The sequence below is a fragment of the Heteronotia binoei genome, chromosome 2 (genome assembly GCF_032191835.1).
Source record: "Heteronotia binoei isolate CCM8104 ecotype False Entrance Well chromosome 2, APGP_CSIRO_Hbin_v1, whole genome shotgun sequence".
NCBI classification, from domain to species: Eukaryota; Metazoa; Chordata; class Lepidosauria; order Squamata; family Gekkonidae; genus Heteronotia; species Heteronotia binoei.
Window position 1 is genome coordinate 59,048,642 of NC_083224.1, and position 27,407 is coordinate 59,076,048.

General features: G+C 38.7%; 1 protein-coding gene across 2 annotated transcripts; it reads right to left on the reverse strand.

Annotated features, from left to right (window-relative positions):
• Positions 1-1,140: 1,140 nt before the first annotated feature.
• On the reverse strand, positions 1,141-26,158 carry CEPT1 (choline/ethanolamine phosphotransferase 1). Of its 2 annotated transcripts, none has more exons than XM_060231105.1 (9): positions 26,045-26,158; positions 23,768-24,178; positions 18,213-18,360; positions 16,074-16,215; positions 8,453-8,537; positions 5,492-5,623; positions 4,430-4,588; positions 3,956-4,081; positions 1,141-2,223 (listed from the first exon to the last, which is right to left on the reverse strand). In XM_060231105.1, the coding sequence occupies exons 2-9, from the start codon at positions 24,104-24,106 to the stop codon at positions 2,104-2,106; spliced, it is 1,251 nt and encodes a 416-aa protein (XP_060087088.1). In that variant the 5' UTR covers positions 24,107-24,178; positions 26,045-26,158; the 3' UTR covers positions 1,141-2,103. The 2 variants fall into 2 exon arrangements, with proteins under 2 accessions (XP_060087088.1, XP_060087089.1); XM_060231106.1 differs by lacking the exon at positions 8,453-8,537 and adding an exon at positions 13,993-14,077 and having other exon boundaries at positions 26,045-26,130.
• Positions 26,159-27,407: the final 1,249 nt, after the last annotated feature.

Below are 27,407 nucleotides of genomic sequence, written 5' to 3' on the forward strand. Positions count from 1 at the left end.
TGTGTGGCCAGCTAACACTCAAATGTTTTAATGGAAGGAGGAAGTATTTTCCAACATGGGTATCATACATTATCCATTCAAAAAACTCCAAACAAAATCCTTACATGAGAGGATCTGCTAAATGATCTTAGAGGAAGTACAGTCATTCTTTGAGAATATATGTTTTGTACAAACTAGGGATTTGGCCACTGAAAAGAGTTCATCTTTTAATTACAGAAGTGACTAGAGGTATTACTGCAGCTATTCTTAGGCAAATTCTACAGTGTCCAGTCTCTTTGACTATGATGTGAAATCTGTGCACATTGTACAGCTGAACTATTCACAATGGCAGGGAAAGCCACTTTTTCCCAAGTGTTCCTTGCTACTAGCCATTTGAGTTGTATAAAGACCTAAATTCTCATCTCGTGTCAAAATGAAGTTTTTTAAAAAGGTGACAATCACATCCACCAAGTGGAAATGTCTGGCTTCTGGCCACTCACACATCTGTTGACAATAGCCTCATGTGCAGCACAAAGGCAGCTAACAAACAGCTGTGCTCTTGGAAATGCTGTAATGGTCGTGGCAGTTTTTCTTTCTTAGTCTCAGTCTGTCTCTTGAGCTGGCAAAGAGATCCACCAGAAGCTCTCTTGATCCCTAGTCCTCCCAAATAATCACTCAGCATGTACCTCCCTTTGCTCAAGAGCATATGTGTGGGGCTGAGTTACCAGAACTTGTCCCAGAAGGCATTGTTGCTGAAGGGCTCCAAAATGCAGCTTCTTAAGTTTACTACTGGCTCCTCCAGTGTGCCCTGCTACTCAAGTAAACAAGAAACACAACACGTACCCTGCCTTCTAAGGATTATTACAGACTTATTTCAACTCCTCAAGAGGCTAGATGGCCATCTGACAGCGATGAAGATCCTGTGAATTTGGGGTAGGTATTTGTGGGTTTCCTGCATTGTGCAGGGGGTTGGACTAGATGACCCTGGAGGTCCCTTCCAACTCTATGATTCTACCCTAGGCAAAACTAAGACTTCCTGCCTTTATAAAATCTGCAAAAGGTATAGTGAGGTTTTAACAGCAGGAATACACTTCAATAGTTTGAACTGACATTTCTGCAGAATGTCTTAAAATAGCACATGAACACAAGGAAGGTCATAGCTATGAGAATGTTCTTATTTATTAAAGAGCAGAAATAATTTTTGCATAAATTTTATACAAAAAAGTAACTGTAAATTTGGTATATACTTTCCACTGAAGAAACTGAGAAATAAATTCTTTAAACGTTTATTTTTTAAAAATCAAACTGACAGATACCACACTATACCGCATGCTGACAATCATCCCACCCCCACCTCACAGGGCTCTGGGGGTGGATTTTAAAGACAAAAGGTGCAACTCATCAAGCACAGTGGCTGAGCAATTTGCATCCAGCAGACCCACACCACTCCTATTGAAATGAACAGAGCCTGTCCAGCCACGGCGAATCGCTTCCAAAGATAGTACTTGTATACACCCAGCTTCCAGAGTCAATGGGGACAATGTGCCTAAGAGTGATTTTGAGCTTTTAAAAATCTCTCTCAATCATCAGCAACGGGTGAATAACAAGATCACAGTCCAGACTCAAAAGTCCACGATGTTCCAGTCCAAAGCCCTAGTGGGGTATCTGTGTGTTACAAGCTCAGTTCTTTAGTAAATAAATTCTGGGTGGGTACTAAATGAGTATCTTACTAAGAGATGATTAAAATTAGAAAGCAAATTGTCACAGCTTGTAATTACACTCTATTAGAAATCTCTGTTGTTGGGAATCCATTTGCCCCAAGAGTGTATTCTGTAGTTGTGGTAATTACAAAGACAAAGCTTTACTCTGCATGCTTTCCAGGGCACACAACCAGCAAAGTGGAAAATGTGTGCGTTTGACTGGAGAGTGCTTGGGATTCCCCTTTCATTGGAGAAGGCTAGCTAAGGAGTGTTGTCAGTAACCAAGAGTAGAAGTTATACATTATTATATAAATTAGACTTGTTCCTATCTGCTCCTGTTTTCATAGTCTCCTCAGTATGCTTGAATCCTCTCCAGTAGAAAATAGCTGTCAGTTATTTCTTATTTCTGGTGATGACCAAGTAACTAGTGATGATTAGAATGTGTGGAAGGGGTCTTGATCCTGAAGACATGGATGTGAAGGTGGGAAGCGATCTGATTGCACACACTGACACAGTACCGGAGTAAATCAAAAAGGGAGAAGATCTGAAAGGAGAACATGCAACATCTAGGCATAAAAGCCTTGAAATCATTTTTTCATATCCATTCTTTAAAAACCTGAAATCACTGGTTTCATGCTCATACCAGGATTTCAGGTATTAGCCTTTATTTTTATTCTCTTGCAACAGCCTCTATGATCTCTGTAAGCACCAACCTATCCTTTGTGTTTTACTGATTATAAATATGTGATCTATGGGTTAAAGTGTTGGACCATTAAGGAAAATCCAGGTTCAACCCCCACTACTCCACCAGATGATACTGGGCCAATCGTGCTGTCTTAGAGGAACCATGGATGTTACCTAGAGGAGCTCTAACCAGTAGGGATGGACATGAACCAGGAAAATGGAACCACAAACAATGAACCTTTCCAAGACTCCCTATTTATCAAACCAGTTCATTTTGCAAGGTTTGTGATGCAGTGGGGGGGGGGATACTTGAGAGCTACCTTCCCTCCTTTCTGCAGGAGACAGCTCCGTGAGGCCAGCAGAATGGATTGTGGGAATATCTTGCAAAAGCTAAATGGTTTTTGCAAGCCACACTACACATGAGTGAGAATTCACTTCCGGGAGAGCTCACTTGTACTTTACTCGTGCATGGTGCAGCTTGCAAAAGCCATTAAAAGGGAAGATCTTCCCTTCCTCCTTTCTGGTGGCAGTTGCTCCCCTAGGCCAGCAGAATGAAAGGGGGAGGGAGATCTTACAAAAGCCATTTAAACAGAACTCACAAGTCGCAAGTTTACCCAGAAATGGACTTCACTCACACACAAACTGCTGACACTCATTGTTGGCAGTTTGTTGCAGGCAGCTCCAAGCTCATGAATTGGGTGATGTTCATCACAAAATTAGGTTTGTGACAATGTGCCCATCCCTACTCATCAACCGTCACTGTTATAGGTAACAGTAAAGATTAAAAATGGCTGGGCTAATGCAAGAAAGGCTCATATAAAGGGATAGCCAGAAGAAACAATGAAGATACATACAGTTATATGAGGGTTTCTTAGCTATCTTAATATGTATACATTTTACGTTGTGCGCAATAAAATATTTTAAATATGTAGATTTTTAAAAAGACATCCTTGTTAAACAGTTTCTGCCTGAAAAGCTGAAGACATATCACGAGCATCTCACTTCCTGATGCTCCGTGGTGGGGTCTGCTTCACCTCCTGTGGTAGCCATATGGAAGCTGCACCCACCACCCCACATCAGAATTCTAAAGGTGCCCATAGGCTGAAAAAGGTTGGGGAACCCTGCCTTAAAGACAAGAAGTGAAACTGACCAGCCTTTCTACCTCATCTGTACTTAAATCATGCCTGTTCTTATACAGTGGCCTGTTTTAAGAACTACAAGGATATGAACTAGAATTTTATTTCACCACCGTTTAATACAGCTGTCATAATTCAAATGACAATTCCCTTTATGCATGGAGCTCTGTGTGCTCTTCTTAATGGAGACACAAAACATCTGGTATATGCATTGGGATCGCATGGAGAAAGCACTACTCAATTCATCCAATGATACCTTTGCATGCATAAGAATAGGTATGCATGCCCTAGTTATGGACCTTGCCAAATATGGGTAAACTAGCCAAGGTTTTCTCTGCAGTTCACACACTGGCTGGCTTGAGACCTGTTGTTGCAAAACTTAAAGCTGTACACATGCATGAGAAAGAATGCACAAAGGTGTTTTTCTCATGGCCAGAAAAACAAGGAAATACTTACCAGAGCAATCCAAAGTACAATATACTCATCAATAAAGCTGTTAAAATATTGGTCCAGAAACAAGAGTGCTGGACCTATGAATGCTGTGTCATGAAGATGCATTTCGCTTTTGGTCATATGTGCAACCTGTAGGAAGAAATGAGGTAATCCAGATGAATATTCTAGTGACCTATAGGTATATCTAGTGAACTATATATAGGTAATTTAGTTTTATGATGCAAGCAAATGAATTTTAATTATAATGTCAGTCACATTTATTTTCACAGACTAGGCAATGGCCAAGCCTCCAGGACAGTATTTGGGTAAGGCAAGCAAGAATTACCATTATGTGCAACACTAACTCTAGCAAGAGAAAAGCTGCTTTCAGAAATCTAACCTTTGGGATGGCGTGATTAATCAGTGCTTACAATTGAAGAAAGGAAGTAAATTAAACATATGAAAAGATGAACAAACTATGGATGATGAGGCACTTACCACCAGTTTGTTAGTTATCTTAGCAGATACAAAACCAAAAGTTAGTATGTAGAGACAAGGGTGCTTTTCAAAGAGCTCCACAGCTGATTTCTTGTAGATCATGGCAGCTAATGCAATGACTGATCCAATGTGAAGAAATGGTGAAAGGACACTTGTTCCCTATGCAAAGAAGGAGCTTGGTATTATTTTAGAAATAAGGGCACACTACATAAGTACAAATGCCATCATGGTGTCCCCGGATGACGTGGTTGAGGCTGACAATCTTATGTTACACTGTAATTAAAACCTGTTGAACCTATCATCTGGCACCTGAAAAGCATACAGAAGGGCATCACCTGACTGACCCTGTGTTTGAAATCTCTGAGGGACAAGCAAACATTACAAACTGAATGCTGCATTCACAACCCATGTAATTTCCAAGATTAAAGCAATCTGGAAAAAAACTGCTACAAGGGAACTACTATTTGGATGCAGATGTAATAAGAAAGAACAGCAAATCTGTTCTTTTATATCACAAGGTATTTTTGCTTGTTTTTTTGCTGAACAATATCATGTCTTAGCTACATATAGTCCAAATTAAAGCAACAACAAGATCTATTCCAAAAGAACTCAGGAGAAAGACTAGCTTTGCCTTTGATCCAATTCTGGAAGATTACCAAGAATGACACACTTCTCAAATGGACAAAAGGTGTAAAACTTTCTAAGAAACATACGAAATCAGACAATTTTGTCCTCCTAGTCCTATTGCACTGTTCAGTTAGTATGTTATTATTTCTTTCCTTTTTCTGTGCTCTGTAACCTGCCTTGAATGTCAGTGAGAAATGTCGGGTATAAACAAGTTATATTAAAAAGTCAGAAAATCACAGATCTATTATTTTGCAGATTTCATTCAGATGAACTGTATTTTTTTTGCTGGGGGGCTGGTAAACAGTGTATAAAACTATACTAATAAAATGGAACCATGTGTGAACATATGTCAACACTCTAGAGGCTGGCAGAAAAACCAAACCAAAATCCTGAATTGCTCAAAAGAGAAGAAACACAGTAACAACAAATACTCACTGCTATCGTTGATCCATTTTTGCCAACGCCACCTGTGAAGATCACACCAAAGTAGTTTGTACATGAGAATATTGTTCCTGCTACTGTACAAAGGGCTGGAAGTATTTTCACTGGGATGTTCAGCACTGGAATCTTAACAGGAGGTGGGGGGGGGGGTGGAAATGAACATAGTTACAAGTCAACCTGAAATATTTTTTCTAGCTGCTGTGTAAACTCAGGGCCAAAACAGAAACAGAAATCTGTGGATAAATCTTCCCAACATTTCAAAAATTAAGATACAGATGTGTTGTCATTTCAATTTTGATCAGGGCTAAACAAGAACAAGGATGGATTTTTTTTAAGGAAAAAACCCTCTGATGAGGGCTTTTCTCAACCCAAAAGAAGTTTTCCCTATGCTGCCATTAGCCCAATAAGGGAATAAAGATGGGTCCTTGTACTGTGCCCCTCTTCTTTTCCCCCTTCCTTGGTTAGCATGGGGAGGGCATTTTCAATAACTGAAACAATGCAGAAGTCACAAAATAAGGCCTTTGTTTGGTCCCCATCAGAATTAGGACTATACGTAGCTCCTATTTAGCTTTAGAAAAATTCCAGTAAGCTCCTATCATACATCTCCAGCATCTAGCTTAACCCTCAAACATTCCACTTTTCTGGAAGTTACCTGGAGAAAATGGGAGAAACGCTTTTCTTCACATTACCTTTCAGAAAGGTAGAGATATGTGTCCAAGGTGACATACACAAATGATACCAGTATTTGAGTTCCTCCTGGAGAGAGTACAAAGTACTGAAAAGAATACACTTGGCTCATATTTAAGGTTCCCACCCCCCCCCAAGACTCCATAAGCCTCTTTTCAGAATCCATAAAGTTAAACTAGATGTCACATCTGAGGTCTAATTGGATAAGATGAAAAGTCCAGACTGGATATGGTCAGAGGAAAACAAATTAAAGAATCTGAGTTAGTACAAACAGTATGATGTTTGGTTATATTATACAAATTCCAAACCTAGAAATGAACCAAATGCAAGAATCAATAAACATAAGATTGCAGTGTTGGATGAAAAAGTGATCTATTCCCCATAATAGGAAAACACCACACCACATAATTAATTTTGTGGGCTCCAAAAGGTGTACAAAAACAATGTTCCTCTGGATACTGCAACTTAATCTAATTATCCTTCCTTTTATTGTGTGATAAATGGGCCCTTGTTTATTATTCACAGTTCAACTGTTTTCTCCTTCAAGGTGATACCAAGACAGGTCTTCCATTCCCATACCACTTTTAAACTTTTATTCTACAGTGCTTTAGGGTTTCCAGCCTCCAGGTGGGGCCTGGAAATCTCCTGGAATTACAACAGATCTCCAGACAAAAGAAATATGCTTTGGAGAACAGATTGTATGACAATATATGTTGTTGAAGCTCCTCCCCTCCTCAAATCCTGCTCTCTCTAGGCTTCCTGGAATTTCCCCACCTGAAATGGGGAACAGTGTCTACATCCAGGGATTTTTTTCTGGATAAAAGGTGTTAGGAAAAAGCTAGGTGTTAGGGGGAAATGGAGAAGCACATGGGTACCCCTCACGAACTTTTAAATATTTTTTGAGAATTTTGTTTCCACAAAGAGGTTCCAGGACTCAATTTTGCTGCATTCCCCCAGGAAAAAAGCCCTGGCTACATCCTCCACCACTGTGCTACTGCAGCATGTGTGCCCCACTCACCAATTTGTTTAAAGCAAAACCAGAAGCTGCAGGACTACATCTCCTCCATCATGATCCAGCATTTTGTGAACATTTATTCATTTATCTCATTGTTCTTTGGAGACTGCGCACTTGCCATCTCCTGTGCTGAAGTGCACATCTATCAAGCTTCACAAAAGGAAAGCAACAGCACAGATGTCTTATGTCCCCCTCCCCTGCTGTCTGCTTTCTTTCCTAACAAAGCATTGCATGGCTGTCATTGTAAAAAGATTTACAAAACTATTATGCAAATGCTGAAATGTAGAAATGCCTCAGAGAGAGAAAAGTGGAATGTTTGAGTAGATATTCTCTTAAATAACATAAATTCCAGAGATGATCCATAAGGTTTTTCCAAAGCAAGAAGCAACCTAATCAAAATGCAGCAGAACACACCACAAAATAAATGGTGTAAAAATGGCACCTATCGCCTGTATCAAAATTTTCTGAATAGCTCCATATATATCATTATAATTGTTTAAGTTTTATCATTTTAAAATTACAACCTGAAATTGTTGTTTTAAAATGATTGTTAGCCACCCTGAGTCCACTTGCAGAGAGGGCGGGATAGAAATCTAAGGTAAGTAAGTAAATAAATAAATAAAATACTTTTCTACTTCAAAAAAATCTTGTTTCCTTTAAATCCATGGAAGTTTTTTTCTGACGTAACACTTGCTTTTCATATTAAAGAGCGAGTATTTTTCATGCCCATCAATTATTTATTTTTGTAATAATTACATTGCAACAAAGACAGCAGATGCAGCCAGTTAGCTTTTGCTTAATGGTAATTTACACACAAGATATGCAGTCTTTATGTTATAACAAAATGTTATGTTTTAGTAGACACACATACCATGCTGAAGCATCTGTGGCAGCCAAACCATAAAGTGCTTCTGGACAAACAATTTCATAAAATTTAATATCACCATTAGAGCGTCATTCTGTTAAACTGCTTATGGCTGAAGACAGACTATTGTGTATAATGGGGTTTCCAACCTAAGTCGCTTCCTTTTGCTGATTTGTGACTAAATATTTGTGACTAAATTTGTGACTACCACCAAGTTGTGAATATTTTGTTAAACTGGCACTGTTATTTACTCCACTGGAAAATGGTAGTTTTTTCCCAATAAAACAAAAGTGATACTCTTTTAGATATGAGTAACAAAATTTTTAAAGTAGGTTAAAAAACAATATATATATATGTTTCATGTGATATACAAGATTAACAGATTTACCATAGTGTGCCAAAAAGTTGGTCCTCCGATCACTGCCAGTAAATGCATGATTATTATGAAGATTTGCACTTCAGTCACATCAATTCTGATTAGGTACAAAAAAAAAGCCCAAAAAGCAGAATTACTCAAAGCAATTTTAATCATTTTGCAAGCTTGGCAGCTCTCCTCTATCATGCACAAGGTAAAATGAAAAAAGGAAAAAATGGAAAATTAAGGAGAAAATATGTTTCTTGACATATCCTTGCTGAAGTTCTAACTTCACAGCAGAGAAAAACAGAGTTATGGTTAAAGGCATCAATCCTGGACAGCCACAGAACAGGCAGGAGACAAGCACATCTGCAGCTAGTGGGGTTTCGGAAATTTCTACTGGAATAATGACTGCATGAGCAATTCACAGTCCTCTGAAAACAATAAAAATGTCCAATACACCTCTGGCTGTACAAGTACCTCTCCCCCACTCACATTATGGCTGTCTAGAACTGTGGCCAAAAGCAATAGTTGGAACTTGTTTACTTCTTTTAACTGGCTGTAAACAGCTGTAGAAACATAAAAATTAACCTTGCCCACCAACAAAAAGAATTCAGAGTTAACTCTGCAGAATCCCTCACCAGTTTTTCTCCTCTGACTCTGCAGTGCAGTTGGCATAAACCCCGAAGTAGATGCAATGCTGCTAATCTCTCACATATGGCCAAAAAATTTCAAGGGGGCCACAGGCTCACACCACATTCTTCCTCTTCTCAGGGATGAATTTCTGCCTCCCTTGCCCTATTTCATTTAGCCATGGTTTATTGTTACCATCTGCACCGGAACTAACCATAATTCTTGTAACCAGAGTTTGAAATCAAAGCATGAAGAAAATATGCAAACTATGATTAAGCATTTGCCATGGTTAATATCAGTGCAGATATAAACCTAAGCCACAGTTAACATAAAAAAGGGAGAGCTGTACCAAAAAGAGGAAGAGGGATAACTCTGAGCCCAAACCATTTTGTAATCATTCTTCGATATTGACAGCAAATACCTCAACAAACACATTAGCTATCTCTTTATGACTGCTGTCTTCTTATGACTCAGGATCACTTGGTGTGTTACATTTTTAACAGACACAATGTAATGGCTGCATGCAACAAACGTGTTCATCATCACTTGTATCATGCAGGTTCATATGACGGGGGCCATGAGTGACTGTGGGGCACAGAGCTCTAGTCAACTACATGATCATGTTGAAGACTGGGAGCACTGATTCCAAACCATCCTTCCCTTCTCTGTACCCTTTCTCTGTACTCTGTTCTCTGACAGCACCAACAACCTATTAGTTACAGAATATTATCAAAGTGCCAACAAAAACTATCAATTTGAAAGAAGTCTGCTTTACATTTTTGTTTATAGGAAGGGTTTCTGAGGGACTCCAAAACAAATTAAGAAAAATTTTTAAACCTTACATTTTTGTTCTTGTTCTGTTTGTGCGACCATTAAATCTATACTCAATATTAAGAAAAACATTATGGTCTCATAATTCAGCATTTCTCTTGTTAGCCACCCTGAGTCTGCTTGTGGAGAGGGCGGGATATAAATCCAAAGTAAATAAATAAATATATGCTCTCTTTTCCATATTCATTACCAGTGGGTACCAATCTATTTCTATTATGTTCATATTCTCCACAACATAAATAGTTCATTATGCAGACCACAGTATTAGGAGAAAAATATTTCAGCCTGTAGTGATCTCCAGCAGGGCCCCTGTGGGCACAATGGTACCTGTTGCCTTTTTCCACAAAAGGCTTTTCCTTAACCCTCACAATTTTTTTCTCAAAATTCCAAATATGCCCACACAAGATCAACAAGACTAAGGAGTCCTGTTCTACATTTTTATTTCTGTTGCAATCTTACTGTCTGATTCAGCTTGTTCTTTCAGTAAAGACTCAAGTCCCCAAAACAATCTGCAGACATTTGACTTGATCCAAATGCCAATCACAGAGGAAACTCTTTTTAACAGGACACTTTTAAAATAAGCATATTATTTAGAAATAATTTCTTGAACACACACAGCTTCATTGCATTGGGGGGGGGGGAGTCCTTGTGCTGTGGCGGCAGCTGGTGCCAAAGAAATTTTTTTTAAATCTACCCAGCCAGTCAGAAGCCCTGCTTGACAAAGACCCCACTCGGCTCTGCACACTTTCTAAAAACACTTTGTGGGTACCAGGAAAGGTACTAGTGGATGCCATGGTTCCCATGGACACCACATTTGGGACCCCAGTATAAGCTTTTGAAAGGCAAAGCTCTCTTCATCAGAAATCTGAAAATAGTTGTTAGGCGTGCTAATCATGTTTGATAAATATGTGGAACTCAACAGTACCCACTTGTGGCAGATGCCATCAGTTGCCTCCAAGTTATCATCTACTGTAATGTTCAATTAAATAGATTTATGGCGGCAGAAAAATATGTACACCTAAGAGCAAAGAAGAAATTGATGAAGTGATCTTGCATAAATCATACCATTAGTGAAGCAGAAAAATTAAGACAGTGAAAACGCTAGAAACAATATAAGAATGATAACAGAAGAAGAACAGGGCAGGATTTGTAATAGAATAAGATGTATTATCATGATGCCACATAAACAGATACTACAAAATCGGCTTTTTAAAATTAAAACATTTATAATGTATATAAAGGTATAAAATCAGCCTCTGAGAAGCACACAAGCATTATTGGTTGCCCTATTTATTCATAGCTTAAAATAAAACTGGAGGGGGGGAATGACCTCTCTTGTACAGTTTACTATATTCTATCTTCCAATATTTCTTATATGACAACAGGGACATGTTCATAACACTGCTACTGTCATGTCAAAGATCATTGTTCAAACCTTTCACCTTCTAAATTAAGTACTGCTGAAGACCGCATTCTTCCTTCTCTATGTTTTATTCATTTCTTCTATAATAACCTGTCCTCCAGTGATTTAAATACCAAAATCGTGTTTGCACTTCTGGTTAATGTTACATTAGAAACATCCACAACATGGTCAAGAATCTATTATCTTTAATGGTTTGAGCGAACTGACAAAATGCTCTCTGTGGCAAACAGTGTCTCCAAGTGGGCTCACAACATCATTACAACAAAACAACCCCCCCCCCCCCGGGGTTGTCTGATAGCTTGAAAGAAATCTCTATGTAGAATCCTAAGTAAATAAATTTAGCTATAACAGCAGAAATCCTATTCTAGTTTATTAAAATTAGCTTGTTTCCAAATTAGTTACACAAATGTGTGTAAAGATTTCTGGATTTTCTTCCTTGGCAAACTGATGCATGCAACATCAATACTACTGCCAAATCTTAGTACATAAACTTAGGCAAAATATATACTAACTTCCACTACCATATCAGAACAGGCTACGCTCATCTATTACACAGAAAAAAATGCAGTAGGGATTTGCAAGTGGTTGCATCTTCCCAACACATACCAGTGTACACAAAGTGAAGTACAAGCGACACATGCAGCCACTTCAAATCTCATAGTGCACAGTCTATAACATACAAAATATCTGGAGTCAACTGGTCTGTTGCGATGCATTAGAAGTTCTATTTTGTTACCTTCTAGTTATCAGTTTGTATCCTACCACTCATTTCTGATGATGGAAGGGCACTTCAATCATCAAGAGTCTGGGGTATTTTTGCCAGTTCTCCCTTCCCACTGCAGATATCCTCTTTGGCTCATGCTGTTTCTGAGGGTCTACTGAGCACCAGGAACACAGTGGGGGCGATCCAGTGGGCTGCAGCAGGAAGGGGAGGTAGGAAAGTGCCAACCCATGAGCTAGTCACATTGGATACTATTAATCATTACTCTGCAGCACCCCACCCCAGATACAATTATACAGTTTAGTGCTAGAATTACATACACTTAGTTCATGGTGTATTTCCAAGCACCTATTTAACTGTGTTTATTCCAGTCCTCATATTACCTGGTAGCATACTATTTCAGAATCAAACATATACATGAAATGCTACCCAAATATTGATAGTAAAAATAACAGCTTCCCCATGTGCAAAGGAAGGCAGAATGTCAGCTAAAAAAATTGTGAAAAGACATTCAGGGTCTTGTTGAGTTGTCTCATATTATCTATTATATCACATGCCTTTCTCAAAGCAAGAGTCTCCAGTTAAATTCTCACTCCCATCCATTAATTCAGTAGATGGCTTTAGGCAACCTACCATTTTTCAGTCTCAGTCCACCCCCACCACCCATCTGCAATACCCCCTTATCTTGCAGGTATTATGAAGACTGTATGTGAATCACTTGGAACAGTCAAAAGCGCTGCATTACGACTTAGCATTAACTCTCTGATTTAAACTTGTCAATTATGATAGCTTGTTTTACACATTTTGCTTGGCACTCCAGTCTGTTTGCTCTCACTATCCCCGAGTCATAATTCTTAGGCTGCACTATTCATGTCAATCAGGTCTGCTATGTATACAACCAGTGTCACCCACAGAAAAGTATGACCAATATTCACATATCTTTAAACACCCAAAAACATCTGTCTAGGAGTGCTGATCGTACTGCAGCTCCACAACACAGATATACCTTGCCATTCATACTTTGTCTGTCTGCTGTGTGTACACTGGTGTTTCTGTAACAAATGTGACTGCCAAGTGAAATAAGAAGCATTTCTTAGTTCCTATGGCCAGTAACTATCAAAGCCACTACTGCATATTCAAACTTGATTGGGAATCCTCTACATGAAATTTTCTCCATCTTCAAATGCAATATCAATAGATATTAATTCAAAGAGGGGACAGTAGTTATGCAAGATCTTGAAAGAATCAGATGACCAAGCTGTTTAAGCTTTTAATTAAGTGACATTAAAACATACCATTTGCAAGCATCTTAAATAAATATTTATACTGATTCTACTAAGCAACAGAATGATGGAAAAACTCATATTAGCAATTAATTTTCCTAAGGGGTGGAACAATAAAACTGGTTTATTAGGAAACTACATCACTGACACACAGCATCCTAGGAAAGCGCCCTATAGGAGCTTTCCTAAGCTTAACGGCAAGAACTCTAGAAGATCACTAAAAATAATTTTTAACACTAGCATTTCACGATAACTAGCTAGCTAAACAATTCTTTTTTCTGGTGGAAAGGTGTCTAGTTAAAGAAGGAGATATTTCAAAGGTGGTTCCAACAAAAGTAATCCAGACCTTATGTAAAGAGATGCTTCCACACTCTGGCATTCTTCTCTTCAAAGAAGTGAAGTCAGTTCTGCACGTTTTACAATAGCCAATAGAGGGAAAAAAACAACACCATAGTTTCAAAACAAAGCTATTCATGTTTTAGAGCAAATGGGGGGGAGGGGGAGCTTCAGAATCAGATTGAATTTTTATTTCCCACATACGGATTACTGGTTGCCTTTTACTGAAACAAATGTGAAAGGACTATTGTCATTTTTCCAGTTACACTGTGCATGACAAAAGGTGCTGTCTCTACAGAATTCATGCCATTATTCACTGCAGGTAACATTGTCTTGTTTCAGTTACCGTGTCATTCCAGAACTCAGGTCCCAGAGTTCCTGTGAGAAGGTGAGTTATTACAATACAGAGCTCAGACTCTGTAACATCAAATCTATGCATGAGGGAAAGAAACATTTAAAATCATTGTACTATGAGATCTTTAACAACAGTTCCACAGAGCAGACTTGCACTGACAATTAATAATACAGACTTTAAATCAAATAGACAGCTCTTTTAAAACATTACAAATAGTTATTACAGATGCCTGAAAAACAGCAATGAAAACGATCAACATCCAATTGAAATAAGTGGTAAACCTCCCAATGTGTTCAATAGTCTCAGCCTGTACTCCTGAAAAGGAGCTTAAACATATTCCAAAAAACAATAATAAAATAAATTTCACACAAATAAAAATGAAAGGTTTACATCTTCAGCTCCAACTTAAATTTAAAGCAAATCCTACATATCATCCATAATAGCAGTTCTGAAATAGTTTATATACACCACGGAAAAAACACATCAACACATGCAAGCCATCATTATGTGAACTAATTAATTTAAATTCTATGTAAAGTATGCTACACATCCTGAACAATGCTCGATTATGAATGCATAATTGGCTGTAATGAACCAGCAGCATAGCAAGGTCTGATCCATGCAATTTCATGAAACGAATGTCCTCAAGGATATCCTTTAGGCTCTGCAGTGCTCTTTTTGACTTGAACTTTATGAGCTGGGATCTATGACCCAGAAACAGAATAAGTTTGTGGAACAGATATCTTTCCCTTCCCTCTGTAATCCCACCTGCCCTCAAAGCAGTCCAAGAGGGTCAGAGGACTCTTGAGAACAGAGTAAGATATGGCATGGAGGCTGCAGCAAAAAGAGAGACTCGCTCTACACACAGAAGAGTTCATTAAAGAAGAGACACTTCTGATTTCTGCTGACTTCCTGTCCAGCTGCAGTGCTACATGCTATGCTATACTCTATTCCCAAGGATCCCTGACCTACAAGAAGTTCTTTTCAGGAGGAATGGAGCAAGGGAAGAGAGATATTTTCCATTAACTCATTCTGTTCATGGTTCATAGGTTCCAATTCAATATTTCTCACTTCAATATTTTAATTGCATTATTTTAGAACTTTATCAACAACAGCCAATACCACAGATTTGCAACTACATGGCTTGTGTGTAACTTTGCTTAAGAATTATCCCCAACAATAGAAACTATAGGAAGGAAGTTTTATCAACAACAGATTGTTATAGTGTTTTTTCCTATTTGTAGGACAAACCAAAAGTCCACCCTATAAAGCTCTTGCATCTACATTCATGTAAAGTTTAACACAAATAGTACTGTAATTCTCCGGACTTTGGATGTTTCCACTCTCTAGCAGCTCTCCTAATGCAGTGTGTGAGCATCTTTCATTTTTCTTTCTGAACTCATTTACAACCCAGATTATTTTCTGGCATGCAATTTCCACAAGTCAGTCAAACTTTGTTTTGAACCATGTAGATACTCAGTCTAGATTCAAAACCAGCTATTTTCAACTTCACAATTAATGGTTTGTCCTTTGGAAAAAAAATAATTCCTCACAGCAGCCAACTAGCATTACTGCTTTGGAGAGTTCTAAGCACCAGAAGGCTGTGAGCTCGCATCATATTACATTAGCTCAGGTTTCAGGACAGGCGCTAACTAGTCAAGTGTTCACCCTATCCCGGACCTGGAGCTCAGTAAGCACACCAATGTCCACACATGCAGGCCAAAAACCACTGCACAGCACAAGGGCATTTATCTTGAGCCAAACTGGATAAACTCTATGAAAACTCAGCAACCAAAGATGAAGCAAGCCTATGTGCACTTACCTGGAAGCAAGCCTAAAACTATGTAGCTAATTCTGAACCTGGCCCCAGAGTGTAGATCAAAAATCAACTCAATGAGGCCAACTATAGAAAAGGGAGATGCCTCTACAAATCTGGAGTTTGCCCCAGGTTTGTAGAAAAATCTTGTTGAAAAAAAAAAGAGGTGACAGAACTGTGAATGCATACTCATTGACTTAACTTAGATATATACATGTAACATGTATTCCATTTATTTCTTAGCTGGTTTACTTACATTCCAAAGCGCAATGTTCCAGAGACATATGTCTGCCAATGTGCACAGTAAAACATAAATGTCCCAGCAAAACAGCAAAAGAACATCCAGTCAGGATTTGTCCCCAGCTGCACAGCAATACACGTTCCCAAGACCACAAAAACTGCAGAGAAAATCAGTTACAGTGAGCAAAGACTACAGATTTTAGAGCAAAGCCTTGAGGAATAAATATTTATTAGTTCATTAATATGCTATTCAATATCCTGCGATATGAAACAGATTCTCTTATCTACTGCTTGGTGGGTTTTTTGAAGCATAGCATTGGTATGTATGTCAAAACTCTAAGATCAATGAAGGTTCTAAGAAATAAATAAAATGTACAACTGGAGACAAACATCAGCATACAAACCAAATTAACCAGAAGGAGGACAGGTATGTTCTCAGTTTCATCAGAGTATATTTTTAGAAAATGAATATTGTAGTAATACTATAATAGTATTGCTAATAGTAAGAACTAATGGCAACCTAATTGTTTCTCTCAACATAGGCTTGCAACAGGTTATCGATTGTTTCTTTAGAGCAACAAGCATAACTGCCTCCTTGGGATTAATCTTGAACAAACTCAGGTAGCTTGTGATTATACAAGTATTGGGAATGGGGAAACAAAGTTGTAAGGGGGGAAAACTTACTTTTTCAATTTTCCTGATTCCAACTATTTTCTACTGAAATCAACAGACTATAAAAAACAATTTTTATAGCAGAGTTTAACAGAAGTTAATGTAAGTCTAATACATGGAAATATTATTTGTAAGCATTATTGTGCTATAAATGTCAGTATCTCTCATTTGAAAATAAAATTTAAAATGAATCAATAGAGTGCTGAAACTGACTTCAAATAGCTTCTTGTCTAAACAGTTTTATTAAAAGAAAGTGATTTGAATACAAACACCATTCATGGATTTCAAGAAAGCAATCCTGAAACAGCAGGACACTGCTCATTGGGAGTGCACTTAGCCATGCATCCTTTTAAAGGCTGCAGCAATGTTCATGTCAATAAACTTTCTGTTCTATTATTCAAAGCCTACCCAGGCATAGTGTAGCCTAATCACAACGCACTCTAAAGTGATTGGCTGGTTCAAGCAGAGAGAATCTGAGTTACAGTTCTTGATTGTACATGTACTTATTATAACAGCTTCTGTCTGCACAACCGGAAGCTTGTTTCATTTTTTTTCTAAGTATTACTCCAATGGCACAAAACTAAAAACTAGCACAATCAAATATAAAAAGTACCATACATTAAAAGGATTCTGACTAAGCTTTAGCCAGTTGCCCTGTATGGAAAAATCAGGGATAGCACAAATCTTTTGCTTCCAATGTTTGGGAACTTCCCTGAGCCATAGTATATGAGCTAGCTCAGGACATAACACAGTTCATTAGAACTCAAAACCAGCATTTGGAAGCTTTTACACATTTCATTCTGATCTTCAGGATTTGCATAAGAACAGGCAAAGGCTCAAAAAGGCAGTCGAAAGCACAATGAAAGGAGGTGCTTTTCAAGTTGAAATTTCAACTACAAAAGTGAAAATAGGGAAAAAAACCTGCTTCAGTTCAGCTCTACTGGAGAGGGTTGCCTATTTAAAAACCAAAATACATTTTAAAAAAATATTTTAAATGATAACATGATTTTGTTCATGATTTAACAATGAAAACCTTTGAAGAGTTACTCAATAAGACGACTTATTTTGATGGGTTTACACTGTATTTAAGATTGCAGCATACAGTACAGAACAAACGTTAGCTAACCAAATCTAGATATTGTGTTAAGCATACAACCCTTATCTCTAAAATGTGGCAACAATATACTCTCTATTCCATATGGATAGCCATATTAATTTGCAGCAGCAAAATAAAACAGGAGCACAGTTATACCTTAAGGACTAACAAAATTTATTTCATCGTAAGCTCTGGCGAATCATGAAAACTTATGATCTAAAACATTTGGTTAGCCTTTAAGGTGGCATGGGACTCCAATATAATCACAGCACATTATTCTCATTTTGCAACAGCATCCAATAATTTTTCTGTTTTCTAGTTTAGTATTCTACATACCCTGCAGAGTGTAACTAATTTAATGGACAAGTGTCTTTTAGTAGTAAATACCTGTGGACAGTGAGTCACAGCCATGGTCAAAAAGTTCTCCCAAAGGACTACTAGTATTTGTTCTTCTTGCTTGCTTTCCATCTATGGCATCCAAAGACTGGTATATGAAAAGACCACAAGCACATGCAATATATGCCCAAGCAGGTGCCTGAGAGAAATACATATGTGAACAGCAGTGAAATGTAAATTAGCCATATTTCTCATACGCTGCAAATTCCATCCTTAATAGTCTGTAGAAGAGTACAAATACTGACGCTTGTATAATACACAGTGGTGTGTTGAATGAATAAAGGAAATTATATCAAAAATATTAACGATGAAAAAGGTAGCAGCAGCTTGTCAATTAAGTGAACTGGTTGATAAACAATTAAAGACTGCACCGTAATACAGCATATGGAAAATGAGACTAAATGCTGTTCTGCTTTCTAAAGCTTAATTTTAATAACCTCGGTATGTCAGAAGTAATCAGCTGATCTTTACTCTCTATCTGCCAACAATGCAGAAAATTTTGCACCTTTCATAATACACATGGAAAAACTAGTAATAATTTTCACAAGTCTGTTTTGTGGGGCCTCAGTAGTGTTAAAGCACTTGCTTGAACAGCTGAATAGCTGCTTTCTGTTTGCCGGTAAAGATAATCTGGATAGGAACTATGCATATCCACTGATGTTAAAATATGAAACCCAGTTTTAACACATTAAATATATGAACCTTCCAAATTCCTGATATATATTTAATCATAGCTAAATGATAAGGTGTCCGATGAATAGTGGCTCTCCCAGCCATCTGGGCAAACATTTGATTAGTCCTGTTAGGGGGTATCTGTATTTTGATATGTTGGAACCTTATGAGCACTAGAAACATGGATTTTTTTTAAAAAAAGTCTTTAGTTGAGACAAGCAACCAAAATCAATACTTCATAACATTTTTAAAACTACAAAGAAAATTTCAAGTGTCCTGTGGTCGTGGGAATGTTTTATTCCTATATTTTATTACTGTGGTGTTTTTGTAACAGTCAAAGTGCTGTTAAACACCTGTTTTACTCCCCAATTCCATCTTTGAAAAAGCTAGTATTTAACTGTAAATTATGTATTAAAATGATTTACAATAAGGTAATTTTTTCAAGAATTCTAAATATAAGAGGACAGTTTGATATTTTACAGAAAAACTTTAAATTTTTCAAATTTATTTTGAGTATATTTTGAAACATATTTTGAAATATATTTCAAATATATTTCGGAAATTTTCCAAATAACTGTAGTTAACCCTTTTTATTTTACTGAAAACTATGGCAGGGGTTTGTAAGTTATGGAGACCATTAAACACATGGGCAGCATAGGTCTCAGCTTCACATCAGTGCTATACATTTTTTTAAAAAGTTAAATAAATCCCAAAATTTATCTTAACACTTTAAAATGTACCGAATTAGTATTGTCTGAAGCTGGCATCTGATGGCAAACATTTATGCAAGTATTTTATAGTGTCTATAGACATGAGTTTACAAAAATATATAGGACAGAGACCAACATGAAGGGGCAAGATGATAGCTATCACAGACAAGGGGACTCTTAGCAAAACTGTTCTTTTCTCTGTATTTTCCATGAATAGGTGATTAGAAAGAATACAGCATATAACATAGCTTCATTGCTTTGCAGGTATAATTTTAATTCAAAAACTTCTTATGTAGAGGACAATAACAGAAAAATATGGTGATCCACCAAAAAACAAACAAATCAGGATAGTGATCTGCAGCAAACCAAACTTTAAGGCTGATCTGTCCTCACTATCAGATAACTGAAGTTTGCATTTTCATCTACCCAAACCTGGTCATATAAATAAATACCAGCAAATTCACTACAAGAAGATGGGCAGACTTCTCTAGATTGCCCGTTAACATATCTAAGTAAAAGAACTGCTCTTAAAATTATGTCCTGATTGCAATTAGTCTGACAGGAAAGATGAATACACAGTACATTCCAGTTTTGCATTAAATGCTTTCCCTCCTCACTATATGTATTTAATCAAATACATCCTTCTCTAAAATGTCATCTCTAACTGCAACCATGGCATGTATCCAGTTAATTTCTTCATGCTCTATGCAAACCTAATAAAAACCCAAGCAAATCCTCTGTCCTGAACATATGAACAGAGTACTTAGTGCAAGTGTGAATGCAAGTACAGACAGATACTCAGAGTACAAGCAGCATTTTAACTGCACCCCAAAACATAGAAACTTTAACTTCTCATGGTTATTGCTCATATGAATGTTTGCTAAATACCAAATTCAATATCTGTACTAGCTTGTAAAGCAACCTTTTTCACATTATATGAAAAGTAGCACAAATTATGCTTGCAAACTGAGAATGTGCAAGACTGACATTAACTAACAAAATTCTGTCACTTTTCAAAAGGCTTTGAAGTTGTATTTCTGAGAGGAATATATCACTCATCTTAGATTACTCTTTGAAGAAAAATGCCACTGGTGGTAATGCTAACAACAGTAATAAAGGACAATATAAAAGAAATCTTGTAAAATGCCAGAATTTTAGTTGCAGAGGGCAGGTCTAGCACCATTGGTTATCAGCACTCTAACAAATATCGTATGCAGAATCACACCAGTCTAAATTTACACTGGAGTAACTCTGCATAAGATTGCTCAGCAAATATTGTTATGGGAAAAGGCCAGCTACAACTGCAGCAGCCTAATACAGCTACATGGGTAATTGAAAAGTAGCATTAATAGTATTAAAAAGTAATATCTACTGCAGTTAGGCACAAGTCCATTACTATTCTATAGTTTTATAATTACTTGGATGGAGATAATAGCAAAAAGGTCTAAGAATTCAAGGATTGCCAACACAGCTATAGAGTAGATTAAAATGTACAGCGATTTTAGTACACTGGAGAACTGAGTAGGCAGCAACACTGAAAAGGGGAAGAACCGTAGAAGCAAACATATGAGATACAAGGGGATCTGGCTAAGCAGCATTATAGTTAGGGGTTTGCTGGTAAATAAATAAACTGACATGAGTCAACATTTTTTCTGGTAGTATAGACAGCCAATGAAACTGTTTTTAAATTAATGGAATAACCTTCTCTGGGACTAAAGTTATAATTCAACATATAAAGTCATATTTATAGTACTATAATTTTGGGCACCCCAATTAATGTAGAATACGGACAAATTAGAAAAGATTCAATGGAGAACTATAAAAGTGATGAAGGTCTGGAACTGCACAAAACAACTAAATGCCTTTACTCTATAAAACAAAATATTTGCAAGGAAGATATTTTAAAACACAGAAGAAAAATAAGGAGAACAATCATTTCTTTCACTCACTGACAAGGTATAAAGTACAAAATAGTAACTAAATTACTCAGTCTATCAGCTTAGCCATCAAACCATCTGCTCAGAGGGCCAAATTAGAAGAAATGCTGGACATCTATCATACCTCCAACATCTTCCCCACATCTTGCTAGATTTCTGTAAGTTTTCCATACCATGTCATTTATTTATTTACCTCAGTTATACCCCACCTTTCTTCCCAATGGGGACTCAAAGGAACATACATTGTTCTTCCATTTTATTCTTATAATAACCCTGTGAGATACACTGAAAAGGCCGGCTCAAAGTCACCCAGCAAGTTTCCATGAAGCTTGAGAATTAGAATCTGGGTCTCCCTGATCACAGTCTAACACTCCAACCCAGGGGTGTCGAACTCATTTGTTATTAGGTCAGGATGTGACATAAATGAGAACTTGTTGGGCTAGGCTATGTCAGGTTGGGTCAAGCCATGTCGGGCTGGGCCATGTGTGTAGCTATTTAAGATTAGGTAGCAGAGATACAAACTTTATAAAGGACACAAACACAAATATATATTTTTAAAAACTTAAAACATGCTTAAAATGTTAGCACTCATTAGTCTTAAAGGTGCTTTCTTTGCATTTCTCCCATGGGATCCAGGGAACAGGGCAAAAGCAGCTGTGGCTCTTTCCTTCCTTCCCCAGGGGACCAGGATGCAGAGGAGCCTCAGCCAATAGAAGGAAGAAAGGGTTGGCTCAGTAGCTCAACTGTGCAATTGAGCAACCCTTTCAAAGCAAGCTGTTATGCAGAAGGAAGCAAGATATAGGGAGAAGGAAGCAGATGACAGCCAGTTGCTTGGGGGCCTGATACGAGCCCTCCAGGGGCCTGATTTGGCCCCCAAACCGCATGTTTGACACCCCTGCTCTAACCACTACACTGTCTCTCATAAGTCAGGGAATTTACATTGCAAGAATAGTGGTGGGGTGGGGGGATGAGACAGGAAGGAATATTTAAATCTCCCTGTACCTGTCCCAGTAACTTTTCTTTCACAGCTGCTTTAAAAGAAAGACACAAACATGAGATCTGATAGTGGGTCTTTAATGTCACGTGAAGTTTAGAAAGTCTAAGGGCTGGTATCTGTCTGGGAAATTTGAGATATATTTTATTATCAGTGTCCTTTTCAAATTTTAAGATTCTATAGTTTTAAAACACTATACACATGAAGCTGCCTTATACTGGTCCATCAAAGTCAGCATGGTCTACTTCAACCAATAGTGGCTCTCCAGGGTCTCTCAACAGAGGACTTTCACATCACCTACTGCTTGGGGATGAACCTGGGACCTTCTGCATGCAAAACAAAGGCTCTTCCACTGAACCACAGCGCCACTAGCTTGACCCACACACCCTCAACATCATAATCCTTTGCAAATCAGTAGTAATCCCTTTGTCACAAGTAAGTTTGCAATTACCAATCTTCCTTAACAACTGTTAAGATCTATGTCAGCACAGGCAGATAAACAGGTATCTCAATATGAACAAGTTTCATTAGTGTAGTGCTGAACAGTTTAGAGCTTATGCTGTAGAAAGGTCATAACAATACAGACAAAAGTATAGCTGAAATCATCTGCTATGGAAAACTTCTTGGATTAAAGGAGTCTCCTGAAATTACACTTAAAATTTAAACCTAACAGCAAGATGCTTTTCAGATGTTTTCCATCAGCATAAAAAATACCCTTACCATTTTTTGTCACCCCATTTTTGGGGTGGAAGAGAGGAATGCTGCCATTAAAAAAAATACATATTTTCCATTTTTACTCTTTATACACTGGGGGTGCATTCACACTACACTAAATAATACATTTTGCTACTGGATTTTTACTGTGTAGGAATAGCGAAAATCCACTTGCAAAACAGATTGTTTGGTATAGTGTGAACTCACCATAAAACTCTTTCAGATTCTGTGACCACTGTTCCACATTTCCCCTAGATCCTGCCTTTTATCACACATATCTGTCAGCAGCTATTTCAATTGTACTAATATTAGAAAAAAACTTATGCAAATTATATCACATTTGAGGCTTGAGTTAAAGTTATTTACATAGTGATGTTCCTGAAATGTCCAATACATCACAGGTTATAAAGGCATAAACTACCACAATACCTAATACTAAAGCAAAAATACAATACTGAATAATTTTTAAAAAGCACAACCCTTTCTCTCAAAAAAATTTGTCAGAGACCTTTTGCTTACCTGCTCTGTAGCTGTTGGACAATAACACACTAATATTATGGTTGTACAGATGTTTATTATCAGTCCAACTATTGTAATCAGATTAGGAGCAATCCAAGCTGGTACTCTTCTAACTAACCATTCCCAATAACCTTGCATTAGTGGCTCAAGCAGGGACCGTCCAGCACTTTGATACTTGTGTTCTTCTAACCGTTTTAACTGGTGCTTTGACAAAGGTGGTGTAGGCAACTGAAGCAATTTGCTTAATGCACATCCTGCAGAAGGAACATGACCATAACGCACAGGGGATTCCGAATGCAATTCCCCACATCGTCTCTTCAGGGATCGATTCCCACTCATGGATTTGTTAGCCTTGAAGTTTATATCTGATAGATTTCAACGGCTGTCAAGTTCTGAAAAATCCTGGTCAACCTGGAACACAAAGTATTTCAATTAATGCAAAAGGCAGACACTCTTCTGTACCAGGTTACCCTGCTTCTCATTTTGGTTTGCCAGGCACTAAGTGCTTTCCTGCATCCAGTAGGCACAGCTATAAGCAAATTCAGGAGACTCTAGGAACAATCAGGAATTTTCTGAAATGAAATACAAAACAGAGAAACAACAAGAAGAAAAATAGAAATACAAGAAGAGTAAGGAAATGCCAACGGCTCCACTGTCTTCCATTAGGGAAAAAATGCCTAACAAGAACTGATTAGTTCCTTCCTACTATTGAAGGATCAGGACATTTGACTACATATTACAAAAAAAACATTTTATAAAGAGTGTCTAAAGAAACAAGATAAAGGTAGAAGAAAACTGGGTGTGGGAAGGAGTTACCAAAATAAATAGATAAAATAGAAGGAACTTACATAAACTTTTTTTGATTATACAAAACATATATTGCAAATCCTCTAACTTCACAACTTTATAATAATTTCTGGAAGATTTCAGCCATATAAGGTTTACACAGAAGGCTACCAACACACTGAAATTAAGAGAACATAAGACCATAAGAGAAGACATGCTGGATCAGGCCAATGGCCCACCCTTGTCCAACACTCTGTGTCACACAGTAGCCAAAACTCAGGTGTCATCAGGAGGTCCACCAGTGGGGCCAGAACTCCAGAAGCACTCCCACTGTGCCCCCTCAAACACCAAGAATACAGAGCATCGCTGCCACAGACACAGTGTTCCATCTATACCCTGTGGCTAATAGCCACTGATGGACTAGTTGATAACTAGTGTGCAGAAGTGGGTCAAGTGCTGAACTAGGATCCGGGAAACCCAGGCTCACATCCTCACATAGAAGATCACTGGGTGACCTTGGGCCAGCCACACTCTCTCAGCATAACCTACCTCCCAAGGTTGTTGTGAGAATAAAATGGAGACCACAGGAATGATTTAAGCCGCACCCGTTGGGGTGAAGGCAAAAGTATGGATGAAGTAAATAAAAATACTTGAGTATAGTTAGTAGTGTGTGGAATCCAAAGCATTTAAAATACAAGGAAAGTACAGTGCCCAGTCAGAGGCCAGCTGCAGCTACTAAGTCCCACTTAGTCAGGACCCTGAAAACACCTCTCACAAGAGCAATGATCCTGTTCTTGATCTTGGCAGAGTGAAAGCACCACACTACTGTTGCTCAAGGAACACAAGGCAAAGGTCTTGGGAGAAGCCATAAATGAGACATTTAAAAATGCTTTGTATGGTCTTGCGCTCAGACTCTGAAGGGCTGTCAGTCAGCTGAAACCGCCCTGAGCTGAACAGCCCGGGGGGTCTGGCTTAGTATATGGCAGCTACTGACACAGCATTAACTCCAGACACTGGGCAAGCTCTTCTCTGAGCGGGTTATGCCTGTCCCTGACAGAAATGTGCAGCATGCACGAGGCGGGGGGTGTTGCTGTGACTTTTCCCCTGGCACTCGAAGATGGTCTGCTCTGATTACAGGGGTCCCAGAACTGACAGGCAGAACATGAACTGCGGCCGCAGCGGCTCAAAAGCCACACAAGCCACCGCCGGCGAAAAGGGGACAAGCAAGGGCAAAGGCCCCCTCCGCGGTCCAGCCCAGAGGATGCAACCCTCATCCCTACGCAGGAAGAGCCCGCGGGCTCGCAGAAGCCGGGAAAGCACACCCACCACCCCCTCCGTTCGCTCTTCGCGCGAAGCACCTGAGCGAATGAGGCGAGCTCTCGTATCGGTCTCCGCTCAGCTTGAAGGACACCGGGCGCCTTCGGAAGGCAAGGCAAGGCAAACCCCCTCCCCTCCCCTCCTCCGCGTACATTAAGAACACCCGGCATCTACCTCAACCAGCCTCCTCGCCCAGGCGGCGCTTTTACGTCCCTTTTGCGGCTGCCGTAAACAAGAGCAGGCGATGGTTGCTTAGGAAAGGGAGCGCGACAAGCCAACGGAGGCGGGAGTGCGTCGGGGCTAGTGGGAGGCGAGGCGAAGCACGCGCATGGGCGGTGGGGAGGAGTCGTTGTGAGGGAGCGCTTGGCTTTCATCTCTCTCGGTCAGTCCCGACGGCTCCTGGCAGGCTTTCCCTTAGAAGGTAGGTGACCATTGCTGGAGGGACTGCGAGGTGATGAGGCAGCCGCGGGAGAGAGCGGGACTGTGAATAACGCGTCTCCTTAACATCGCGCGGGAGGGTTGAGTTTCATTGTTTACTCAGTAGGGCAGAGGAGGCGGACGGACGGGGTCATCTCAGTGCCATCAGCAGGGGAAAGAACCTCCTTTTTCTCTCGTCAAACGGAGTGCTTGCGAAACACTCAGCGCTGAAAATCGCCTGGACAGAGACGCTTTCCCGCTTTAATAATGGCATGACAGAAACATTCAACAAGTGAGGTTTCCTCATTATCACGTCTTCATGCAGGGAAAAGTTCCCATGTTGATTTTCTGACTTTTTCGCAGCTGTTAAAAGGAGCAGGGAGGGGAGTTTTGTCTGCGGTAACATAGTAAGTGTGGGCCTCACTTTCTACGCTAGGATCAAGCACAAGGAAAGTTTCGGTTTTAGTATGACTTATCACAGTGAATGTTTTGCATCTTAAACCTCTGGTTTGTAATCAAATAACTGAGCTTGGCAGTAAACCATTGCCATTCTCTACAGGCTAATCTGGTGGCTGTTTTATATTATGCTGTCCTGTCCGTCTTGAATCTGCCTTTATGTTCCCATTTTCTGAGGGAGCAGCCAAGTTAGTCTTTTCCAGCCAAAATTACAAAAAAAGGTCCTGTAATGGCAGATTAAATATGAACATATTTATATACTTTTGTAAGCTAGAGCCAGGTTTGTAAAAACCATGAATTGTGTTCAGTTAATAGATGTATACCCAAATATACAGAGGAGCATGAGAGTTATTACAAAGAGAGATCCGAAATTCAGGTTGCAAACAAGATCCATTTGAAAGCATAATGATCCAGAATAGGCTTGGACCACTCTTATCTGTTGATAACTGAGTAGTATATATAAGCCTAAAAGAATGAACATTTAGTCTTTTGTAGTAAGCTAACAATAATCACTTTTGAGCTCAGCCCTATAAAATCTATGTGTGAATTTCAGTTTAAACTTTTTTTATGAAGCATTGCAACCTCTTAAGTCTATTATTGAACATCCAGAGACTTTGAAATGTTCCCCGCTATTTTCTGAGTCTCTCTGTTTTTAATGTGCAGT

What these genes read in the sequence shown, in the direction of transcription:
- CEPT1 (XM_060231105.1), bottom strand. Translation starts at nt 24,106, where the DNA reads ATGAGTGGGAATCGATCCCTGAAGAGACGATGTGGGGAATTGCATTCG. An exon ending in AGATAACTAACAAACTGGTG is followed by an intron (nt 4,082 to 4,429) that starts GTAAGTGCCTCA and finishes TTCTTCCTACAG; the next exon opens with GTTGCACATATGACCAAAAG. An exon ending in TTGTACTTTGGATTGCTCTG is followed by an intron (nt 2,224 to 3,955) that starts GTAAGTATTTCC and finishes TTCTCCTTTCAG; the next exon opens with ATCTTCTCCCTTTTTGATTT.